General features: G+C 51.9%; 2 protein-coding genes across 2 annotated transcripts; both read left to right on the top strand.

The window, feature by feature from the left end:
- The first annotated feature begins 67 nt into the window (after positions 1-67).
- Positions 68-8,609, top strand: AMDHD2 (amidohydrolase domain containing 2). Its single transcript, XM_074597823.1, has 12 exons — positions 68-411; positions 1,108-1,244; positions 1,923-2,062; positions 2,420-2,474; positions 2,895-3,107; positions 4,196-4,284; positions 4,632-4,776; positions 5,038-5,145; positions 5,868-5,936; positions 6,377-6,478; positions 6,846-6,926; positions 7,064-8,609. The coding sequence occupies exons 1-12, from the start codon at positions 329-331 to the stop codon at positions 7,285-7,287; spliced, it is 1,446 nt and encodes a 481-aa protein (XP_074453924.1). The 5' UTR covers positions 68-328; the 3' UTR covers positions 7,288-8,609.
- A 132-nt stretch (positions 8,610-8,741) lies between these two features.
- On the top strand, positions 8,742-16,896 carry C8H8orf33 (chromosome 8 C8orf33 homolog). The gene is made up of 8 exons (XM_074599344.1): positions 8,742-8,982; positions 9,069-9,421; positions 10,231-10,318; positions 12,070-12,207; positions 12,390-13,117; positions 14,644-14,734; positions 14,850-14,996; positions 15,135-16,896. Exons 1-8 carry the CDS (start codon positions 8,742-8,744, stop codon positions 15,329-15,331), a joined length of 1,983 nt encoding a protein of 660 aa, XP_074455445.1. The 3' UTR covers positions 15,332-16,896.
- The last annotated feature ends 2,645 nt before the right edge of the window (positions 16,897-19,541 follow it).

The following is a 19,541-nucleotide window of genomic DNA, read 5'->3' as shown; positions in this document are numbered from 1 at the left end:
CTCCGCGCCCCGCCCCGGCCCCACCCCTGGCCCCGCCCCCGGGTGTCCCGGACCCCGCCAGGGGAGGGGGGGCTGAACGGGGCCCGGGCCTCACCGGGGCGCACGGCGAGGCCTTTTCCTCACAGCGCCGGCCCGGAGCCCCGGGGAGGGGCGGGGGCCGACAGGCCGCCTGCCCCTGGGGCGGTGCTCCGGACCCTCCGCCCCTCACCGGCTCCCTGAAGCCGCGGCCTTGCCCCGCTCCACCAACCCTGGTTCCCGGTCAGCGGGGGTGGGGAGGGGCGGGTTGTCCCCCGTTCCCGGCGGCTGCCGCTGCCGCCGCAGCCCCGCGATGCCGTCCAACAAATCCGTCTCGGACGCGCCCATCATCCAATTCACCAACTGCCGCATCCTGAGGAGCCACCGGCTCCAGAGGTGAGGGCTGCGGGGGGTGCCGGGGCTGCCGAGGGCTGCCGGGGGTACCGGGGCTGCCGGGGGTACTGGGGGTGCCGGCGCTGCCGAGGGCTGCCGGGGGTACTGGGGGTGCCGGGGCTGCCGAGGGCTGCCGGGGGTACCGGGGCTGCCGGGGGTACTGGGGGTGCCGGAGCTGCCAGAGGGCGCTGGGGCTGCCGGGGGGTGCCCGGGCCTCATGGCTGGGCTGCAGAGCTGACCTGGGACCTGGGACACCCGGGGACTGTCCCACAGGTCCCCCAGTGCATCAGCCGCTGCCCCCCGTGTGCCCACTGTCCCTCGTCCCCTCCGTCTGATTTTGAAGGAGATGAGGCGTGCCCCATGTGCGGCCCCGCTCCTCTCCCCTTGTCCTTCGTTTGGCCTCCTCTGCCAGCCGTGGGCCCCTTGGCCACCGCCACCACGTTTGACGGGCAGCCCATGAAAATCCCATTCCCATGAGTTTTGTAGAGCCAGAGGCCTGGCACAGAGTGGGCTGCTGGTCATCCTGCTGCTGGAAGGGCAGCTTTGCCCTAGTAGACATCGGAGAGCCCATGGCGGAGGCTGCTGGTGGGGTCCGCTCTGCCTGAGGCCACCCCTGTCGCCAGGGCCATGGCCACCCGCTCCCATCTGCTGCACCGCTGATGGCACAGGAACTTGGCATTCGTGTGATTGTCCCTCCAGGGAGGACCTGTGGGTGCGAGAGGGAAAGATCCTCAACCCGGAGAAACTCTTCTTCGACGAGAAGGGCTCAGCCGACATCCAGCTGGACTGTAAGGACAGCATCATCGCCCCAGGCTTCATCGATGTCCAGATCAACGGTACGGTGAAGCCATGTGTGCTCGCAGAGGGGTGAGGGGTCCCGGGTTTGTTCATCCCAGTCCTTCAAACCCTGCTGCATGCATACTGGCCATGACCGAGTGCGTTTCAGCTGCCCAGGGGAGATGTGAGTCACTCAACTAACGATAAAGAACAATTTTGCCCATGGTTGCTGCTGTCGTGTAATTGGTCCCCTTTGTCTGGGTGGGGTTTTCAGCTCTTAACCTCATTTTTATCAACATTTTATCCTGCTCCCGTGCTGGCAGGATGACCATCCTTCCCTTTCCAGAGCGCGGGGAGGACAGAGCAGGACTTCTCAAGGGAACAAATGTTACCTGCTCTTCCCTGAGGATGAAGAGGGGCTTGTTCTGTGCTAGCTTATGTTGGAAGTCTGATCCTCTCTTTAATGGGGAATCCTCAGATTTTGCCCTGCAACAAAATAAAAAGTTGGTGCTTGCAAAAAGCTGCGATGCTGTGTGGAAAGGCACTTCAGCAGGACAGCGTTGGTTAGATTTGTACTCACAGAGCCTTGCGAATGCAGGACGGAAGTGCTGGTGGAGCCCTTCTACAGCCCTTCTTCGCTGTAGAAATGGAGTGGCTCGCTCCAGCACGCAAAATGTTTCTTCGGCATTTTCGGGTGGGGAAGCTGCAGTTTCATCTCTGTTTTGTTGATGGTGCAGGAGGCTTTGGGGTGGACTTCTCTCTGGCTACAGATGACTTCAAATCAGGGATTGACCTGGTCAGTCAGAAAATCCTCTCCCATGGAGTGACGTCCTTCTGTCCCACCCTGGTGACCTCTCCTCCATCTGTGTACCACCAGGTAAGTGACTTTCTCCCCTCTCATCCGCAGGGTGACAAAGGGCTGAGGTTGGTACCGAGAGGTGAGAGTGCCAAGGCTGGGCCTGCGGAGACTGGAGTAGCTGCCTTGGTGGAAAAGCCGTGGGTGTGAGACGCTGGACTCTACCCCTGGATTTCTTGCTCTTAACCTTTAGACTGCCGAGACAGCGATGTCTCCCAGGCCAGCTTTGCACAACGTGGCTTGCAGCTGGCTTTTTCTTTGCGAGCTGTGCTTGGCTGATGGTCCCGAGTGGTCCAGCTACAAAGCTCTCTGCGGACCCGACGTTTGGGTTTGTTTTGGCAAGCTGGGGTGCCGCGTCTGACAAACCCCTTTCTCTAGGTTCTGCCCCAGATCAGTATAAGAAATGGTGGAGCCCATGGAGCAGGTATCCTGGGTAAGTGGTTTTGTCCTCTCTGGTGCTACTCTAGGCAGGCAATTAGCTTGTTCGTTGTTAAGGGGAAAGAAGCTACTGTAGGAACAGCACAAATGGGGGCTGGAGCTGTCTTGATGGGAGGGATGCACAGGAGGGCACAGACCCGCTTTCTCCCTCAGCCTGTCCCTGGCCTTTGCCATGGTCTCTCATGCTACATGCACCTCTCCAGTCCCTTTGGGCCCCCCAGGGTAATGGCAGTGGGGTGGTTTGGCCTGGCCAGTTGCCAGCACTGCATCTTTTGCTGAGCTCAGCGTTACCCGAGGCATGTGTTTTGCTGCAGGAGAATGGCAAGAGTTTGACTGGAGCAGGATAGACACAGTGGGTTTCTCAGTCCCTGATGGGGCGAGGAAGGGTCATGCCTTTGTGTCCCTGTTTGGGCAGGGGCACATCTGGAAGGACCATTCATCAGCAAGGAGAAGAAAGGGGCGCACCCGGAGCACTGCCTCCGCACCTTCGAAGCAGGTGCCTTCCAGGACCTACTTGCCACCTACGGGTCCCTGGACTGCGTCCGGATAGTCACTCTGGCCCCAGAGATGAAGAGGAGCAGTGAGGTGATCCGGGAACTCACCAAGCGGGGCATCTGCGTCTCGCTCGGTAAGGGCTGGGGCGCAGGAGCCTCCCTGTGCCACACGGGCCACTAGCCCCTCTCTCGGGGCTGTAGCATCTCTAACAGTGTCTCAGTGCAACTAGGTGGGGTAGGATTCTCTTTTCCCTGACCTATATGGAGGTGACACACCTGTCACAAATGGGGACCTCGCTCAATGCTGCAAATCTGTCACCCTTTGTACGGTAAAGGGCCAGACTTCATATTGAGGAGCCCCTGCAGTTTAACACAAGGTAGTATTTGGTGCTGTTCAAACACAGAAGAGACAATAGCAGTCTTACTTGAATAAAGATGTAATTGAGGGTTGACAACATGGAAGGGTTCAAACTCTGAAGTTCAACTGCTTTAGGCCTTATTTGACAGGTGAAATCATTTTCCAAAGGTTACTGTTGAGTTTTGATAACTCCATTTTTCAAACGGCAGCGCTGTAGGAGACCTCTCCCTCTGATGTCTTGCTGGCCACTGACTTAAAACTGGCTGCATTTTTCTTGTCCTCTGTTTCACAAACTCTTCTTTGCCTCAGATCATTGAAGAAATCCTTTTATTTATTTATTTGTATTAAAAAGGGGGGAGTTATTCAAGGTGAAATTAAATCTCAAGTGAGAAGGGCATTCACACAGCAGAGCATCTCTTATCTCGCAGCCACATAAAGCAAAGAACCACAGAAAGGCAAAGTTTGCCCACAGAGCATTAGAGCTGCTGTCCATATTGGGGGGAAAAAAGAATTTTCCTTCTGGGTAGTTTTATCCCCATACTCTTTATTGGCAAAGTCCCCACTGTCTCTATACAGACAATATAAAGCCTTTCAGTGTCCTTGGACTTCTAGGGCAGCCTGAAGGCAACTCTCTGGGACCAAGGCAGCATTTGTGACGGTTGTGCTGTGAACAGTGAACGTGTTCAGGTGAAACACCCACTGCCAGAGTTCCCCACAGTCATGGCCAGACATCTCTGTGCCGAGGCTGACACCTCAGACCTCATCCTGGAGTGGGGCATCAGAGTCGAGTCCTAGGGACTCACTCCTGTAGGGAAACTAATGGAGAGGTGGGCAGAAAAATCATGTGCTGGTCTTTGTTTCCAGGTCACTCAGTGGCTAATCTCTCCCAGGCTGAGGAGGCTGTGCAGCACGGCGCGACCTTCATCACTCACCTCTTCAATGCCATGTTGCCGGTGAGTAGCCAAGGCCACTTGCCCTGCACTGGTTTTGCTTTTGGTGCTTTCTCTCCAGCTTTCCACAGATGCATATTCTCCCCAGCTTGTCTCATACCAAGCCTTGCAGTGAGGTTTCAGCACTGAATCCCTGGCTTCACGTTTCTACTGCCTGATCTAAAAGAGACTCAAGGCTGTAGCAGACTCTTGAAATTCAAGGAAATGCCCAGATTTGTCTGGTAAAGGATGGAGCACCCAGCTGCCAGGGACTGTTTGATAGAGATGGCAGCTGCATCCCCTAATGGGAAGGGTCTCAGCCCACGAGTCCTGGTGATGCTCCACAGCTTGTCCTCTCTCCCCTTGGGCAGTTCCACCATCGTGACCCTGGGATTGTGGGGCTGCTGACGAGTGACAAGATTCCTGCTGGGCGGAGGGTCTTCTACGGCATGATCTCTGATGGCATCCACACCAACCCTGCCGCTCTACGAATCGCCCACCGAGCCCACCCCAGAGGTGAGCCATGCCAGGCCCATGCAGTGTCACCAGCCATCCCGAGTGCTGTGCCATCTCCCGCACAAAGTGCTGTGACATGCTGCCCTAGCTGCCTGAAAGAGGTCACAGCCACGTGTGCTGATCCACCAGCCCTCTTGCTTTGGTCAGATGTAGCTAAGACACACCTTGGCCCTCTCTGGGAAGGGCCAGTGTGGTGCAGTGCTCAGAGCTGCAGCAGCAGCAGCTGCAAAGCTAACGCAGCCCTTTCCTTGCGTTCCTCAGGCCTGGTGCTGGTGACGGATGCGATTGCTGGCATGGGGCTGGCACCAGGTCGGCACACGCTGGGGCAGCAGGTGGTGGAGATTGATGGGCTGAACACCTACATTGCAGGTAAGTGCCTCTTGCTAAAGAGCTGGCGCAGCACTGCCACTCATGCCCATTCTGGAGAGCTCAGCACACCTTGCTGTGCCAGTCGGTTGTGCCACCCTCTTTGGTTTTGGTGCCTGATCGGTTAATGGCTCTGCTGTGACTTGGCCCTGGGGAGAAGGAGGCACCTCATGAAGAGGGGGATTGCCCCATCTTGGCGGAGTGAGGAGGAATCTGTTCATTTTTAGCTGTCCACAGCACCTTTGAACATCTTGTTGCCCAGTGTCATGGATGCCAAGAGGTTCCAGCAGGGTCAAGAACGGATGGATAAATTCCACAGATATTTGTTGTCCCTTGTCTTTACTTAGCTAACTTCTTGCTAAGTTCCCTAAGCTGCAAGCAGTTGGAGACTGGGAAGGTATTTCAGAGAAGGCTCGTTCCATTTTTGGTTCCTTTCTTCTGTCTCTGGCAGCAGGCTCCTGCTTTGTGAGCTAGTTTCACCCAGTCCAGCTGGTCTTACAGTGGAGCTGTGGGGTGACATCTCAGTACCTCTCCCTGTGCTGCCAGCACGGGCTCTCTCTTGCCTCGTTCTGTCACCCTGCAGCAATGGCTGCGGGCCCTTCAGCTTGCTCCTTGTGCAGCCCAGGATTTCTGCCCCTTCTGGTCACGTTATGCTTTCCCACCACCTCGCTCCTCCTTGCTGTGAGTTGTGGGACCTGCTGAGTGCCATCCTGTTCCTCTCCCAGGCACAAAGACCCTGAGCGGTAGCGTGGCAACCATGGACACATGTGTGCGACACTTCCAAGAAGCCACAGGTAAGTGAGCCTTGTCCACAAGCTGTTGCTCCCTGTGTTGACACGGGAAGAGGTCTCATTCTTGGTAGCTGTATCCACTCCACCAGGGAATGTTCCCTCTCCCCCAAGACACGATGAGAAGGGCTGGAATCAGTGGCACTGGCCTCAGATGAGCACCTTTTTGAGGGGAGGTTTCATTTTAACCCATAGCACTAATGAGAGGTGAACTCTCCCACTCCTTTCTCACAAAGGTGAATGATTTTCCCCTCCCCAGCTGTTCAGTTTTCCTCTTTCCACTGTCTCCCATAGGGATGTTTCCCCTCCCCATCTCCATCCGGCTGTAGGGAGGGTGTTCCAGCTTGGGTCCTTGCCAGGCTGGCAGTTGTCATAGCCAGGGGGTTTGGGCCGCTCTGGAAGGGGGCTGTTTGCTGCTCTAATGTCTCCCCCTTTCTCTGTCCAAGGGTGCTCGGTAGAGACTGCGTTGGAGGCAGCGTCTCTGCATGCTGCCCAGCTCCTGGGGATTGAACACAAAAAGGGGACACTAAATTACGACTCTGATGCAGGTACTGCTATGGGGACAACGGTGTGAGGGTTCCCAGGTACTGGAGCAAAGCAGGGGCTGCTGCAAACACATCTTCATCCCATGGGAGCAGCAGGGAGACTCGCTCTGCCTGGGATTTGCTCTGGGCTGTTGCTCGGTTTTTTTTTCCCTTGGATGCTGGTGGTGGTTCATGAGCCCTTTGGAGAGACCCCCACATCTCAGCCAGGCCTGGAGCAGAGCCACCATAGCAACGATGGCACCGCACTGCCATTCTGCTGCTGTTTCTGGGGTGGGGAGAAGCTCCTCCCCACGGAGCCCAGGTCTTCCCAGCCAGCTTCAGCTGCTCCGTTTCTCTGATAGCTACTTCCTTTCTCTCTTGTCCGATGCAGATTTCCTGATGCTGAATGACGGTCTCTATGTGCAAGCCACATACATCGCAGGCGAGGAAGTCTGGAGACAGGATGAGTTAGGCATGTGACGCTGGGCTGTCCTGGTGCCCTGCGAGGCTCCCTGGCACTGTGGTTAGCAGCTTTGGTAACCACTCCACTTCTCTTTTTTTTTTTTCTTTTTTTTTTTTTTTTAATTCCTTCCTGCAACTCCCTTAAAGGAGCCTCATACCAAAGAGCTGCGTTTTCCAAGCGCAACTGCTGCTTCCAGTTACAGCCATGCCTGCAACAAATTTGTTGGTGCTCAGTTGGTGGAGTGGGGAAAGCAGGCAAATCTGTGTTGGGGGGGATCGTCAGTCCCAGGAGTGACCTGAAGGACTGCACAGCTCTCCTGCATGGAGTCCCCAGACAGAGGTGCTCCTGTCGCCATCTTACAGCAGTGTGAAGCTGTCCCAGCCTTCGCGCTGTTTTATACAGCACACACCAACCTGCCCTGTGCCCGAGGCGGGCTCAAGCCATTTCCATTCCTCTGCCTGCTGTTTGCCTCGCTCCCAGGCAGCCGGGGCTGGTTAGACATCAGCTTCCACCAGCTCAGCTCGCAGCTCTTCACCTTAAAAGGTTCCTGTTGTGTCAGCAGAAGTGGAGGATCACGTTCTAATTCCCCGGCAGTCCCCCTGTCGTGTGTCCTCGGAGCAAGGCTGTCACAGCTCGCCATTATGGGGGAGACTCGGTGCCATTGTGGGACTGTGAATCCGTGTGGGCTGAATCCTCAGGGCAGAGATCAAACCCAGGAAAAATGAGGCATTGCTGGTCCTTTGTGCCTTTTCCCTGCATGGGCATTGAGTCCACAGCACAGTGGTTTCGGCTGGAGACACGGACAACATCCCGCCACAGAAAGCAATGTTCCTCTTAACCCTTCATTCTGGCTAGAAGGGTTCTGCAGGCTCTGTGCCCAGCCATACCTCCTAGAGCCATTGCATTGTCTGATGGGTTTGTGCGTTCCTCAGGCCACAACGGGAAGCTTTTGCTTTATGGGATGCATCCAGACTGGTGGTGACGGGCTCACGAGCCCTCAGTCCCAGCTCAGGGACTGAGGGAGAGGAAAACTGCAGTTGGGATTCTGGCCTTTCAAGACAGTTGCTGATAGCTCATTATTCCCGTGCTCATTATTATCTTCTCCAATACTTGACTGTCAGCTCTTTTCCTGACACTTGGACACTTCTATGAGAATACTGATGCTGATTTCGAACCTACTGCGGTCAGAAAAGCCTTGCGTTAAGTCTCAACCTCTGATAAGTCTCAGACCAATTAGATGGTTTTTGTAGTGAGGTGAGGGCTTAGACAAGGGCTAAGTGTTAGCAGGGGTGGCGGTTGTAAGGCAAGGCAAAAATCTGCTCGGGATTGGCAGAAGCATGACGATTTTTCCAGCACTTTTTTATAACCTTTAGCAGCAACATTTGGAAGTGCTTTCCTAGCGCTTTAGAGCCCTGCTGGAATAACTGGCAGCCTTGGAGAATTTCTAACATCAACTGCCAACGTCAGCAGAAACTATAACATCCACGATTTGAAGCATTTGAAAGAGACGTCAAACACCGTGCTGTGAAATGTGACATGCCACAGCTTTACGAATCTCAGCCGGGGGGACGCTTTTGACTGGTGTTGGAAAAAAAATCCAAGGGGAAAAAAAAATCCCATGCATATGAAACAAGGTGTCTATAACTTTTTATTATTATTATTATTTTAAAAATTAAATAATCGAAATCTAAACCAGAGGTGGAATTGGATGATACCCGTGTCTGTGTATGCCCCTCGCCCGCAGTGCCGCATGGCGGCAGGCCGTGCGCCGGGCCGGGACGCCGGTGGCACCGTGGCCTCCGCGCTCCGCTGGGGACCGGGCAGATGCGGGCGCTCCCGAAGGCGCCGCGGGGATTTGGCGACAGGGCGGGCGGACGGCGGGCGTCCCGCCGGCGGGGACGCGGGCCCGGCACAGACCCGTCGAGGAGGGCCGGGGGCGAGGGGCAAACGCCCCGCCAAGGTGGGAGCGCGGCACCTCTGGCCCTTGGCTCGGCCGGCTTCGGAGGCAGCTTCGTGCCTTCACCCGGCGAGGGCAGGCTCCGGAGGGCCGAGGCGGACGGCGCTGGTGCCGGTGGCCTCCGCGGGCCTTCCCCTGCGGTTGCCCCGGGCCGAGCGGAAGGGCCGCCCCGGTGGCCCGTGGCGGTCAGTGAGGAGCCCCTCGCCCCCGGCCCTCCTCGACGGGTCTGTGCCGGGGCCCCGCGGGGCGAGGCGGGCTCGGGCAGGCCCCGCTGTCCGCTCAGCGCGGAGGGCGGAACGGAAGCGCGGGGCCCGGGCGGCGGGCGGAGGGGCGGCGGGCGGACCGGGCAGGGGAGGCCTTCACCCGGCGCACGGCGGCAGGGTCTTTCCCTCCTTCACGCCTCGGCCTCGGCGGTTGCCTCCGGCCCGGCCCGGCCCCGGCGGCCGAGGGACGGTGGAGCTGGAGCCCCGGGGCCCACACGCTGTTCCGTGACCGGGGGTCCGGTTTCCTCCCCGCGGCGGCGCGGAGCCTGCCCGGCATGGAGCGGGTAAGAGCTCGGCCTGGCCCCTCGCTCCTCTTCTGGGGCGCCCCCTTCTTACCCGGGCCCGGGCTCTCCCCGGTGCCCCGCTCGCTGGAGGCTGTCGGTGTAGGGCCTCGCCGGCACTCCCGCCTGCCTTTCCCAGCTCCTCCTCACCTCCTTATTCTGCTAAAGCAAGATCGTTTTCATTTCCAGACGCCTTATAGCGACTGTCTTGTTCGCAGGGAGACTGCTGAGCCTTGCTTTCCAGCTGCCTAGCAGCAGGTACACAGGGGAAAAACACAGCGAAGGTGGTCTTAAGGACTTGTGTTTAGTATAAAGATAAATTCTGCGTATTGCCAACGCTGTGCTGGAGGGAAATTTCCTGCTGTGGAGACAGGCACCGGAATAAACTTCAGGAAAAATTATAAATATTTGGTTTGGGGCCTTTAAAATGTGAGGAGGAGAAAAAAAAATAATAAACCAAAACAAAACCAATCTGTGGGAAGTCCTGGCTTGTCAGGAGAGGGTGGCTTAGTGCTAGTAAGAATTTATTGTCTCTGATTTTTGTAATGAAGAGGGCTTATTTGGTGCCCTCCAAACAGGCAATATTGCAGAGTCTGTGTCCCACCCCGTGCTGTCTTGATTTATGGTATAAATGGAGCTTTTACACCACGCGCCTGAAGTGTAAAGCCAGAAAAGGGGTTTATGACCCGCCGGTCTGATCTCCCACGTAAGAGGGGAGGGAACTTCAGAAAACTCAGATTTGGAACCAGTTTTGCGGGTGAGAGATCTGTGCTGCTTGTAAACATTGTGCCTTCCCCCATCCCATGTCCAAGGCTCCCCAAGGCACGTTCCAGGAGGAGCTGGAGTGGTGCATTTCACAGCTGGAGGCAAATCTTCGCCTCAGCCCAGCCCCGAAACAAGGTATGTTGCCTCTTTTGCAGTCTGCAGCCATATTCCAACGTCAGTTCAGATTTGGCAGACCTGGACGTTTTTCTGTTTCTTCTCTCCTGTCTTTTTCCTATTCTTGTGTTGTATGGGATGTCTTCTAAATATAAAACAGCATAAAGCATTGAGCTTTGAATTAGTCTGTCTGGAAGCAGCTATAAAACAGCATAAAGCATTGAGCTTTGAATTAATCTGTCTGGAAGCAGCTTTATCTTTCATTCCTGTTTTCTGCATTCTTTCTCAAGTTCATATTTTCCCATCTAACGGATTGTTGTTCAGTTCTGCCACAGTTTTGCTTTTGTTTTCCAGTCTTAAGGAAATACTGTGTCAGGGCATCTGGCCCTGAGGCGCCAGTAGGTTTATATTTGTGAAGCTTGTTCCTCACTGTTCTGGTCCAAGGAGAAACAACGTGAACGGTTAAATCTTACAAAATGCTTTCCAGAAGATCACAGTGTGATCTAGTCAGGCCAGCTTGTAAATGGATGAGGACGTATGTCCTGCTCCTGCTGCTGTACCTAACGTGTAGAGGAGGGGTGTGACTGCCCTTTGTAAGACGCCTAGGTGAGTGTTTGCCGGTGCGCGTGAGGGCGTAGCAGCGATGAATATGTGCCCACACACCACGCGGGAGCATCAGACTGTTTTGTGATGAGACAGATCCAAGCTCTAGCCAGGAATTCAAGGTCTGGATCCGTGAGGTACCTGGCTGCAGCAGTGCTATACATGGGATCCTCATCGAAAAATAACTCCCAAGTGCGGGAGCGGGAGAGGTTCCCCTGAAGCTTTGTCAAGCTCTTTCTTTGTAACACCTCTTATTAGCAAGCAGGCCTAGAATGCAGCCAGCTAAGCCCCTTGAGGAAGCGGGGAATGTGTGCTCAGGACCCTGATGCCCAGGTGCTATGAAGATACATCCCACTTTTTTTGGGTGGGTACAGCCCCACTGTTTTGCGTACCACCCGCGCTTTTTGGGTAGGTACGGCCCCATTTCTGCTTCGCACTTGCATGCTGTTACTCTGTTCCGAGCTTGGGGCTCTCGGTGGTGGATCTGCAAAGGTACAGCTCATATGGGGAGTCCCGGAGAGATGCACTGCAGCCAAGAGAGATGGGTGTCTGCCCCTTCCAAAATACTAGTCGAGTACATGAGGCTTTTTTACGGCTTGAAATGTGTGAGACAAACACTGGAAGACTGTGCGTATCTGGAGTTCCCAAACGGAGATCTTTGGAGACCACTGTCACAGAACGACCGTGCTTTTTAGAGAATTTGCTCTCACCCAAAGAATTGGGATTACTGTTGTGGTCAGGCCAGTTTGTATGAGAGTCAAGCAAAAGTCCTGCTTTTTAGGGTGTGCTCACTAAGATTTTTTCTGCTTTTCCAGAGAAGAGACACCAAGCTAGGCTCTTGGATTTCTCAGTTAATTTGGGGGAAGGGTTATTAAGCCCTGTGTAGCTTCTGTGCCATTAGTAGTGCAGTTACTGCAGTGTAAGATTCTTAACATATATAATAAGCAGTTAAGATTTTTTTTTTTTTTTTCAAGAACATTTCACAGTATTTCAGCTTCTAAAAGCATTTGGAGTTTTCTTCGAACCGAATGCCAGTCATGGATTAGTCAGAGGTGGTATGAACACAGAACGCGTTCAGAAGAGAACCAGTCACCAGCATGCCACGGTATGGTTTGTAAGGCACACCATAACCTGTTACTTGTCTCTCTCGGTTTTTTTCTCGAGTGCAGCAGAGGAGACACAGCGCATTCTCAACGTCCTGCGCTCCCATGAGACTCCTTTTGTGAAGAAGCGACAAGTGATGAACCACGTGTTTGGGGATTATCGTCCCAAAATGGCTGAGGATCAGAAGAGCACGGAGAAGGCAGGTGAGCTGGAACTGTCCCTTTGGGGGATGGGTGGTATTTGGTTCTTTTCTGGAGATGTCTTACGTGCCGGGTTTTGATTGCATCGCCTTTCTGCAGTGCCCTAGAGAGGGAGTCATGGTAGCAGTGGCATCCCCAGAGCAGGAAGCTGGCATATTGATAGGAACATTATTTATCTTTTCTAGACATGAAACCTGGTGACATGAAAGGACAGCAAAGCAATGGGCAGGCTCCAGATGGTGTGGTGTATGGGAAACAATCTGACCAAATCTCCGAGGCAAAGCCAAAGCGGTTCATGTCATCTGACAACAGCTTCCCATTTGATTTTACACTTTCTGAGGTTGACCCAGCAGCAACTGGCACATCTTTGGAAGCGGCGTCTGGTGTCAGTGGCGTTGAGCGGATACAAACCGACGTAAAAGCCACCGAGCAGGAGAACTGGAATGGAGCCTTGAGTTTTGCTGCCTCTGGACAAGAACCCAAGCTTGCTTTCAACTTTCCTGTCCCAGATGAAGGCTGTCTTCTGGTTCCATCAGTTCCCGCAAGCCAACACGTAGAATGTACAGCAGATCATGAAGTGCTGGGTAATTCACTGCCTGCTGAATCAGCAGGCGTCCCGCAGGTTTCAGCTTTGCAGAAGCCTGAGTTGATTCAAACTGCAAGTAGTACACCCAAAGAGGATAAAAACCATGTCACGTTAACGATCCCCCAACCAGAGACTGCCCCTGGAGATGAGACAGGGACAGAGAATTTAACAGCAGATGGAGCTGCCCAGAAGAAGAAAAAGAAGAAGAAACAAAAAACATCTGTCAGTAAAAAGGAGACAGAAGAAACTGAGATCAACAGGAAGGCAAAGCCAGAAGCCAACGGATGTCAGAATAAAGATAATCACCACCAGGATGAGACCTCTCAGGTATTTAATTATTGATGGGACCCCATAATTTATAAACCCTGGAGCAAAAGAGAAGCTTTATCTCTTTGCATAGTTTAACAGTTAGTATACTGGCTTGAGATGAAGGCTGAAAGACAAGGATTGCCACTTATTTCTTACAGCGGCTGCTTTCTTTCTGTGCTGGACAGTTGAGGAACCTAACTAGTGGATAGGAAGTTAACGGTCCTTCATTGTCTGCTTCAGACTCGTGCTGAAACATTTAATGTTTAGATTTGTGACGGCTAATCCCGGGAAGCTGGGTGCCACATAGTCTTAAAAAAAAAAATTAAAAAAAATGCTGGTAACTCTTCTCAGTCAGTACCGAGCTGGTATCCGTGTGTGCTGAACCAGGCACTGTACCCCCATTTTCCACGTTACCGGGTACGATGAACTGCTCTCGTAATGCAAATAGCGAAGCCGAGGTGCGGAGCTGCTGCTGGTGTAGCCAAGGCTGTGGCCAGGTGTGATGCAAAGCTTAAGGTGCGTCCAAGAAGGTTCCCGCTGTAAGGCATGGCCCAGAACTCGACTGAGTTGCAAGTTGTGTGTAAACATACCATTAAGGCACACCCTGAGGTTTTCTAATGTCCTGCTAAGGTCCAAGTCCTCATTTTTATTTTTTTCTTTTCAGCACCGGTGTAGTTATTATTGACAAACAATGCCAGCTGAGCAATACTGAAATACAAAATTGCAAAAAAAATCTGCTGTCATTAACTCTGTACATCGAAGTCGCACTGGGTGTTCACCTGCCTCTGAAGCATTCCAACCAAAGTGCTGCTTCACCAACAACCCTACCGACAAACACTGCTGAGTAAGAGAAAGCTAGAAAGGTGTGAAGGTGATGTAAAACCCTTCCAGTCCATTGGAAGGAGACTGTTGTAAGGAAAAGGAGGAGAGAGTGTGAGGGCTTTTGTGTATACATGACAGTTAAGAATTGCTTTGGCCCCAGGGTGCAGCCCTGTTTTCCTCTCCTTTCCACTGTTCAGTTAGGCACAGCTGGCTTTGCTCGATGGGACGTGGCTTCTTCCGTCTTCCCAGGCTTCAGCTTCTTTCTCACACATTCCTGGTTGAGTGAGCAGGAGCCAAGACACCAAGACTCGGCTTCTGATTTTGTCCATTGTTTGCTTTTTGGTTTTGTGCAGGTGTGGGGGTAGGGTTTTTATTCTTGTTAATGCTTATTCCTCCCGTCTGTGAGTCGATTTTCTTTTTTCAGAGGAAAGGATCTGGACAGCTTTCCAGAAAACAGTATCATCTGAATGGCAGCCAAATATTAAATCCATCAAACAGAGGCAGTGAGTTGCAGCTAAATATTTGTCCAGTGCTTTATATTTATCCAATGAAAAGCACTATAGGGAAAATGCCAAGAAGTCCATAAAGTGATCCCCAGAACATGAAATTTGGAGTAGTCCTGACTTTAGGCAGATACCTTTTTTTTTTCCCCGTGTAGCAGCTGCTGCTATGATTTTTGGATGACTTCTTCCCTCATGCTCACTCTGCTCCATGTTGCATAGCAGTCAGATGACCAGCTGTGGAAAGAGGTGGACTGGTGTGTGGAACAGCTGGAACTTGGCCTGAAGACGCAGAAAGCCACTCCAAAGCAGGGTAAGCATTCAAGTAAACAAGAGATCTCCCCTGTGGGAAGGGTCGGCAGGCGTGCAGCCTCAGAGCCGGGGGGGAGTCTTAAACTGTACGTTGTTTCTCCTTTGCACTGTTTCAGCCGAGGAGGCTCGCCGTGCGATCAAGACGCTGCGCAATGAGAAGGCTCCACTGGTGAAGAAACGTCAGCTCATGAGAGCCATGTTTGGAGACTACAGGAAGAAGATGGAGGAGGAGTGGTGCAAAGAGCTGAAGCTCATGGAAACAGGTAGGAGAACTTTGCATGGTGGGGGAAGAGAAGAAGAAAGGGCTTCCCTCCCGCCTTCCATCTTGCTTTGCAGAGTGGGACCTCACTATATGAGATGACTAAACATCTCTTATTGCTCCTTTCTCCCCTACCTTTAAGCTGTGAAATCTGCCAGCGTTGTGGAAGTGAAGGGAAACATCCGCAACAAGAACTGCCAGTTCATCCGGAAGTGCTCAGCAGCTTCCAGGAAAAGCCAAGGTTCAGCAGGATCTCCTTCAGAGTCACCCAGGACGCTTAACACAGACTCGTTCAAATTCACAACTTCCCACGAAGAGTTTCGCTTTAATTTCTTCTAGGAAAGTCTTTTAGACTAAAACTGTGGCTAAAAACTGCCAAATCTCCTGTAAACTTAAGAGCAGTGAAAGGATGCTGTGCAGTAGAAAATGTTATGCAAGAACCTCTCTGTATTTCCTAAAGAAAGGATCCTCTTTCAGAGTGCCTTATCTAGACGTTTAAAACAGGTCTGTCGACTACGCGTATGACCCCCAGACTCAGCCTCCATAGTACTCGTCTGCCCTCGCACTGTAGAAAGGCACCTTTGCAAAAGACCAGCACAGAGTCTGGAAGGACCTGTTTTTCTTCCTGTAGAATTGACATTAACCAAAGAATCTGTCTTTTCTACTGGGAGATTCTCCCTTTTATCTATTGCTTTTAAGTAGAGCAGACCTCTTATAGCAGACGAAGCAGCGATGCATGCAGAAGGGAATGGTTTGTAATGAAGATCCAGCTTCTGTGAAGGTCCCTCGGTGTAAGCATAATGGATAGTTGAATGCTTCCATTCCATGTAAGTGTGTGTGAACGCAGCTTCTGGTATCCAGAAAGGACTGGGCAGCATGTGTCATCACTGCCATCTAGAGAGTACGAGCTCAGGATCTTGGAGGAAAGTGGGCGATAATCATCGGTGCTCGTTCATCTCTCTGATTGACAGGTATAGACATAGAAGAGAACTGTAAGTGCTGATTGAATCTAGCCTAGGGATGTAAGGACAGTTGTTTTCAGACAGGGAAGCATTTTTGTTGCTGAAGCCAGGTTCTGGCCAGCTAGGAATGATGTACAATCCGTTCTTAAAAAAAGAAGTCTATAAAGTAGCCCTGTTACAACCACCAGTGGCGCAGAGGATAAATCAGCTGCATGCCGATCCTCGGGCAGCAGTGAAATCAACTGAGAGCCCAGCCTCCCTTGCATTTGATTTGTATTAAATTTTTGCTTTCTGAACAGTTGAATGCGTGTCTCCAGTGGTTCGATAACTGCATCGGCCACTGAGCCCATCTCCTGTGCCCGTGCAGAAAACCTCCCCACTGAGCCTAAAAAAGCTGAAGGTATACAAGCCCTTTAAAAGGAAACATGGTATCAGGTCTCCCTAGTGTGCAGCGCTTTCCTTCCTTTTTATAGTCCAGTCAGTCATCCTGGATGAGAAGAGAGAAACGGGAGTGTAGGCAGATTCGAGGGTGTACTGAGAGCAGCTGAGAGATGGTGGGAAACATTTGCTGGGAAAGACTTCACAAAAACTGATGTTGGCTACAAAAAAAATTTATGACTAAGCTCTGATGCAGTCGGTTGCATCTGTGAGGTAAATATTTTAAAGAATTCCTGTCTAGGCATAGGGAGAAAGCGAACCTGGGTAACGTATCTGATGAGGAGAAATATGTAGACTTTAAGTCTTCTGGGAATCAATAGGTTAAAACTGGAAATCAATAGGTTAGCAGATTATTATTTTACTTGCCAGGGAGCACTGCTGTTACTTTGACTGTATGGAGCAACACTATACAGTATTTTTTGGATTTCCAGGATTTTATACTAAAAGTACAAAAGCCACATCATTGTCAAACTTTACTAAGATTAAAGAGCATCCTATACATGACCTTGGAACTCCAGCTGTTTTCTTACCTACCTGGTTATGCAGCGTGTGTCTGCGAAGTAGTTATTTTTTAACTTGTCTTGTTTCAGGTAAAGCTAGTGTTGATAAAACGCTATAAAATCCTGTGCTGTGGAAAGCTACAGGAGTATTCTGGGAAGCATTCTTACCTAATTGCCTCGTGCTTATGCTGTTTGTTAGGCATTGACAATTAGAATAAAGATGCCAGTGAGGTGGACATTTGGTGTAACCTAATCCAGCCGGTTTACCTCTAAAGAGGGCAGAGAAAAAGGCATTCTAATGCATGAATGGCTCCTCTGGTTTTGCAGGAGTCTTCACGTAATGCTGGACCTGCAAAGCCAGCCCGTATTCCTTTCGCCGCACTTCAGTGTTGGAGGGCTCAGAAGGCAAACGTGCATCGACGCGGTACTTCAGAGCCCTGAGTGTCACACCTGGCCCGTGGACTTGGGTGCAAGACCCGAAGTCGTCTGGGTCGGTTCCACCAGTCGGCGGGGTTGCCTCGGACAAGGCGTTTCGCCTTTTTGCGCCCACTCCCGGTTTTCCCAGTCAAGGCGATGCCTCCTGCGTTTTTGACAGACTGCCCAAGTTACTTCACTAACAATTGTTTCTTGAAGACACAGCTCTAGGGTATTTTGCGTCTGAAATTACAGCAGTCTTTACTTCACTCTTAAACTTCGCAATGTTTGGAGCATCTCTGCTGCATTATCGTTTGTTTGAAAGGAAACGAGCAATGTTGTTAGAAGTTAGGAAATGCTGTCGCTGCTCTGTCAGTCCGTTCCCCTTTATAGGAGCCAAAACGCAGTCTTAATGACGTTTGTTTTTTTTTTTTTAAATGATGTTTTCTCCTTTTAGCATTTTTTTCTTTAGGGTTTCAGTGACATCTCTCATTTACGGCATTGTCGGGTTTGGGTCAGGGCTTTGCTCTACCCCTTACTCTAGTACCTGTGGCCGGAGGTATGGTCTGTGCCCGAGGGCATTAAGGATGTACAGTGGTGGGGGAGAAAGGAGATGTTCTCATCTGCTTGGCATCCTCTGTTCCGGTGTTCTTGCATTAAGGTAACGTAGCTCAGTTTTGGTCGAAAACCAAGCTCAGTTCTGACCTGCCTGTCTCTGACTTCCCCCCTCCCTTCTTGCCGTGCATTGGGGTGGGTGCAGAAGGGGTGACTGGATTTGCGGTGCTGTCTCTCTTCGGCAACTGCCCACCTAAATGGAGTGCAGCAGTGCCAGGCCCACGCTTGTAGGCAGCAAACCACTTCAAGATCTTCCAGTGTGGTTGTAACCTCCGGAATGAGTTAAAGACAAGGCAAAAAGGGCGTGCAAAGTACAACAGTGCCTCTAGAGCAAAACTTGCTGAATAGCATTGGTCTTGAAAAAGTAAAAGCTGATTATCAACTTCTAAAGTGAGTAACAGGATGAAGGAACGCTGTAATCTTTCTCAGACCATCTACCATAGCAAAGCAGGGGAGAGGTCTCGCTTTTGGGAACAAAGTGAAGAATTTTGGAGTTGATTCTGTGGCAGGGTGAGCCCAAGAATGTTTCCACACAGAGGCAGCAGAAATCTGGGTGTGATCTCTGCTCCTAAAAAGGCCTGGCGCCCTCATCTGTAAAAAGATCCCCCTAGCAAAGGTTAGGAAACGCAATCCCGTTCCAGACGGACCCTGCCTCGGGGGGGAGAGAGCAGGCCATGGCCAGCCTTCCCCCTCGCAGACTGGCCCTGTCCCAGTGGCTGCTCGTCCCTCCTTACATTTTGGCTGTTAATCTGGATGCTGGATATTAATTGGTAAGTTCTTCCAGTTCCTTCCCTTGGGCTTGGTCAGTGGAAATGCATTTATTGGTCCCTGGGCTGCCCATCTTCCGCTTTGAGTAGTCGGGGTCAGAGTCACCGAGGAGCAGCCTACAAAGGGTCTCCAAGGGATCCCCGCACAGTTCGGCTGCAGTTATCTCCTGGGTCCCAGCAGCCACTGCTACGAGGACGCCCTCTCCCCAGGCCAGCAAAGACAGAAGGAAGCCAACAAATTGGTCCTACTGAGTCTGTAACTGGGGTGACTACCATTGCCTTCTGCCACTTAACATTTTTTTGCAGAGTGCTGAGGGCAGACTGCAGAATCAGCATCTAATGACCCCTGAAGGATAAAATATTCTGTTCTCTTCCTTTGGGGTGACAACCCCCGGCCCTAACTTATCTTTTCTTCAAATTAGAAAGAAGAAAAGCCTACCACTTCAAGCAAGACGACAACAATTCAAACATTGTAACAGAAGGGAAGTTACTTCAAGAGTAATAAGCATTGACCCTGCAGTTCTTTAACAAAAAACGAGAAGAAATACTGCTATTTTGAGATCGTGTAGAGCTGTGACAGATGCTCTTGTGTCTTTCTGCTGAAGTTATTTTACACAAAGGACGAAGCTGTTTTATTTTCTTTGCTTAAATTTCTTTTGCTGCTTGCTGTTTGCGCCGCTTTCCTATTTAGAACTGGAGGAGGGTTTGTAAGCTGCACTGCCTTAGCAAATCGAACTTTGGCACCGGCTACCACAGGGCTTTGATTACTGGTGACGGTCCTTCCCGCGGACGCCAGCAGCTGGGAAGTGCTGACCCCCTACTGTATTTGGCCCATCGGTCATCTTCCCTGTGA

The sequence above is a fragment of the Larus michahellis genome, chromosome 8 (assembly GCF_964199755.1).
Source record: "Larus michahellis chromosome 8, bLarMic1.1, whole genome shotgun sequence".
NCBI classification, from domain to species: domain Eukaryota; kingdom Metazoa; phylum Chordata; class Aves; order Charadriiformes; family Laridae; genus Larus; species Larus michahellis.
The sequence above is the reverse complement of the archived record's forward strand: the minus strand, read 5'-3'. Positions and strand labels throughout refer to the sequence as shown.

Bases quoted from the DNA above. Each gene is read 5' to 3' on its own strand.
- AMDHD2 (XM_074597823.1), top strand. From the start codon at position 329: ATGCCGTCCAACAAATCCGTCTCGGACGCGCCCATCATCCAATTCACC. The intron at 5,937-6,376 runs GTAAGTGAGCCT...TCTCTGTCCAAG, and splicing joins ACACTTCCAAGAAGCCACAG to GGTGCTCGGTAGAGACTGCG. The intron at 6,479-6,845 runs GTACTGCTATGG...TGTCCGATGCAG, and splicing joins AAATTACGACTCTGATGCAG to ATTTCCTGATGCTGAATGAC.
- C8H8orf33 (XM_074599344.1), top strand. From the start codon at position 8,742: ATGCGGGCGCTCCCGAAGGCGCCGCGGGGATTTGGCGACAGGGCGGGC. The intron at 8,983-9,068 runs GTGCCGGTGGCC...GCGGTCAGTGAG, and splicing joins GGCCGAGGCGGACGGCGCTG to GAGCCCCTCGCCCCCGGCCC. The intron at 14,735-14,849 runs GTAAGCATTCAA...GCACTGTTTCAG, and splicing joins GAAAGCCACTCCAAAGCAGG to CCGAGGAGGCTCGCCGTGCG.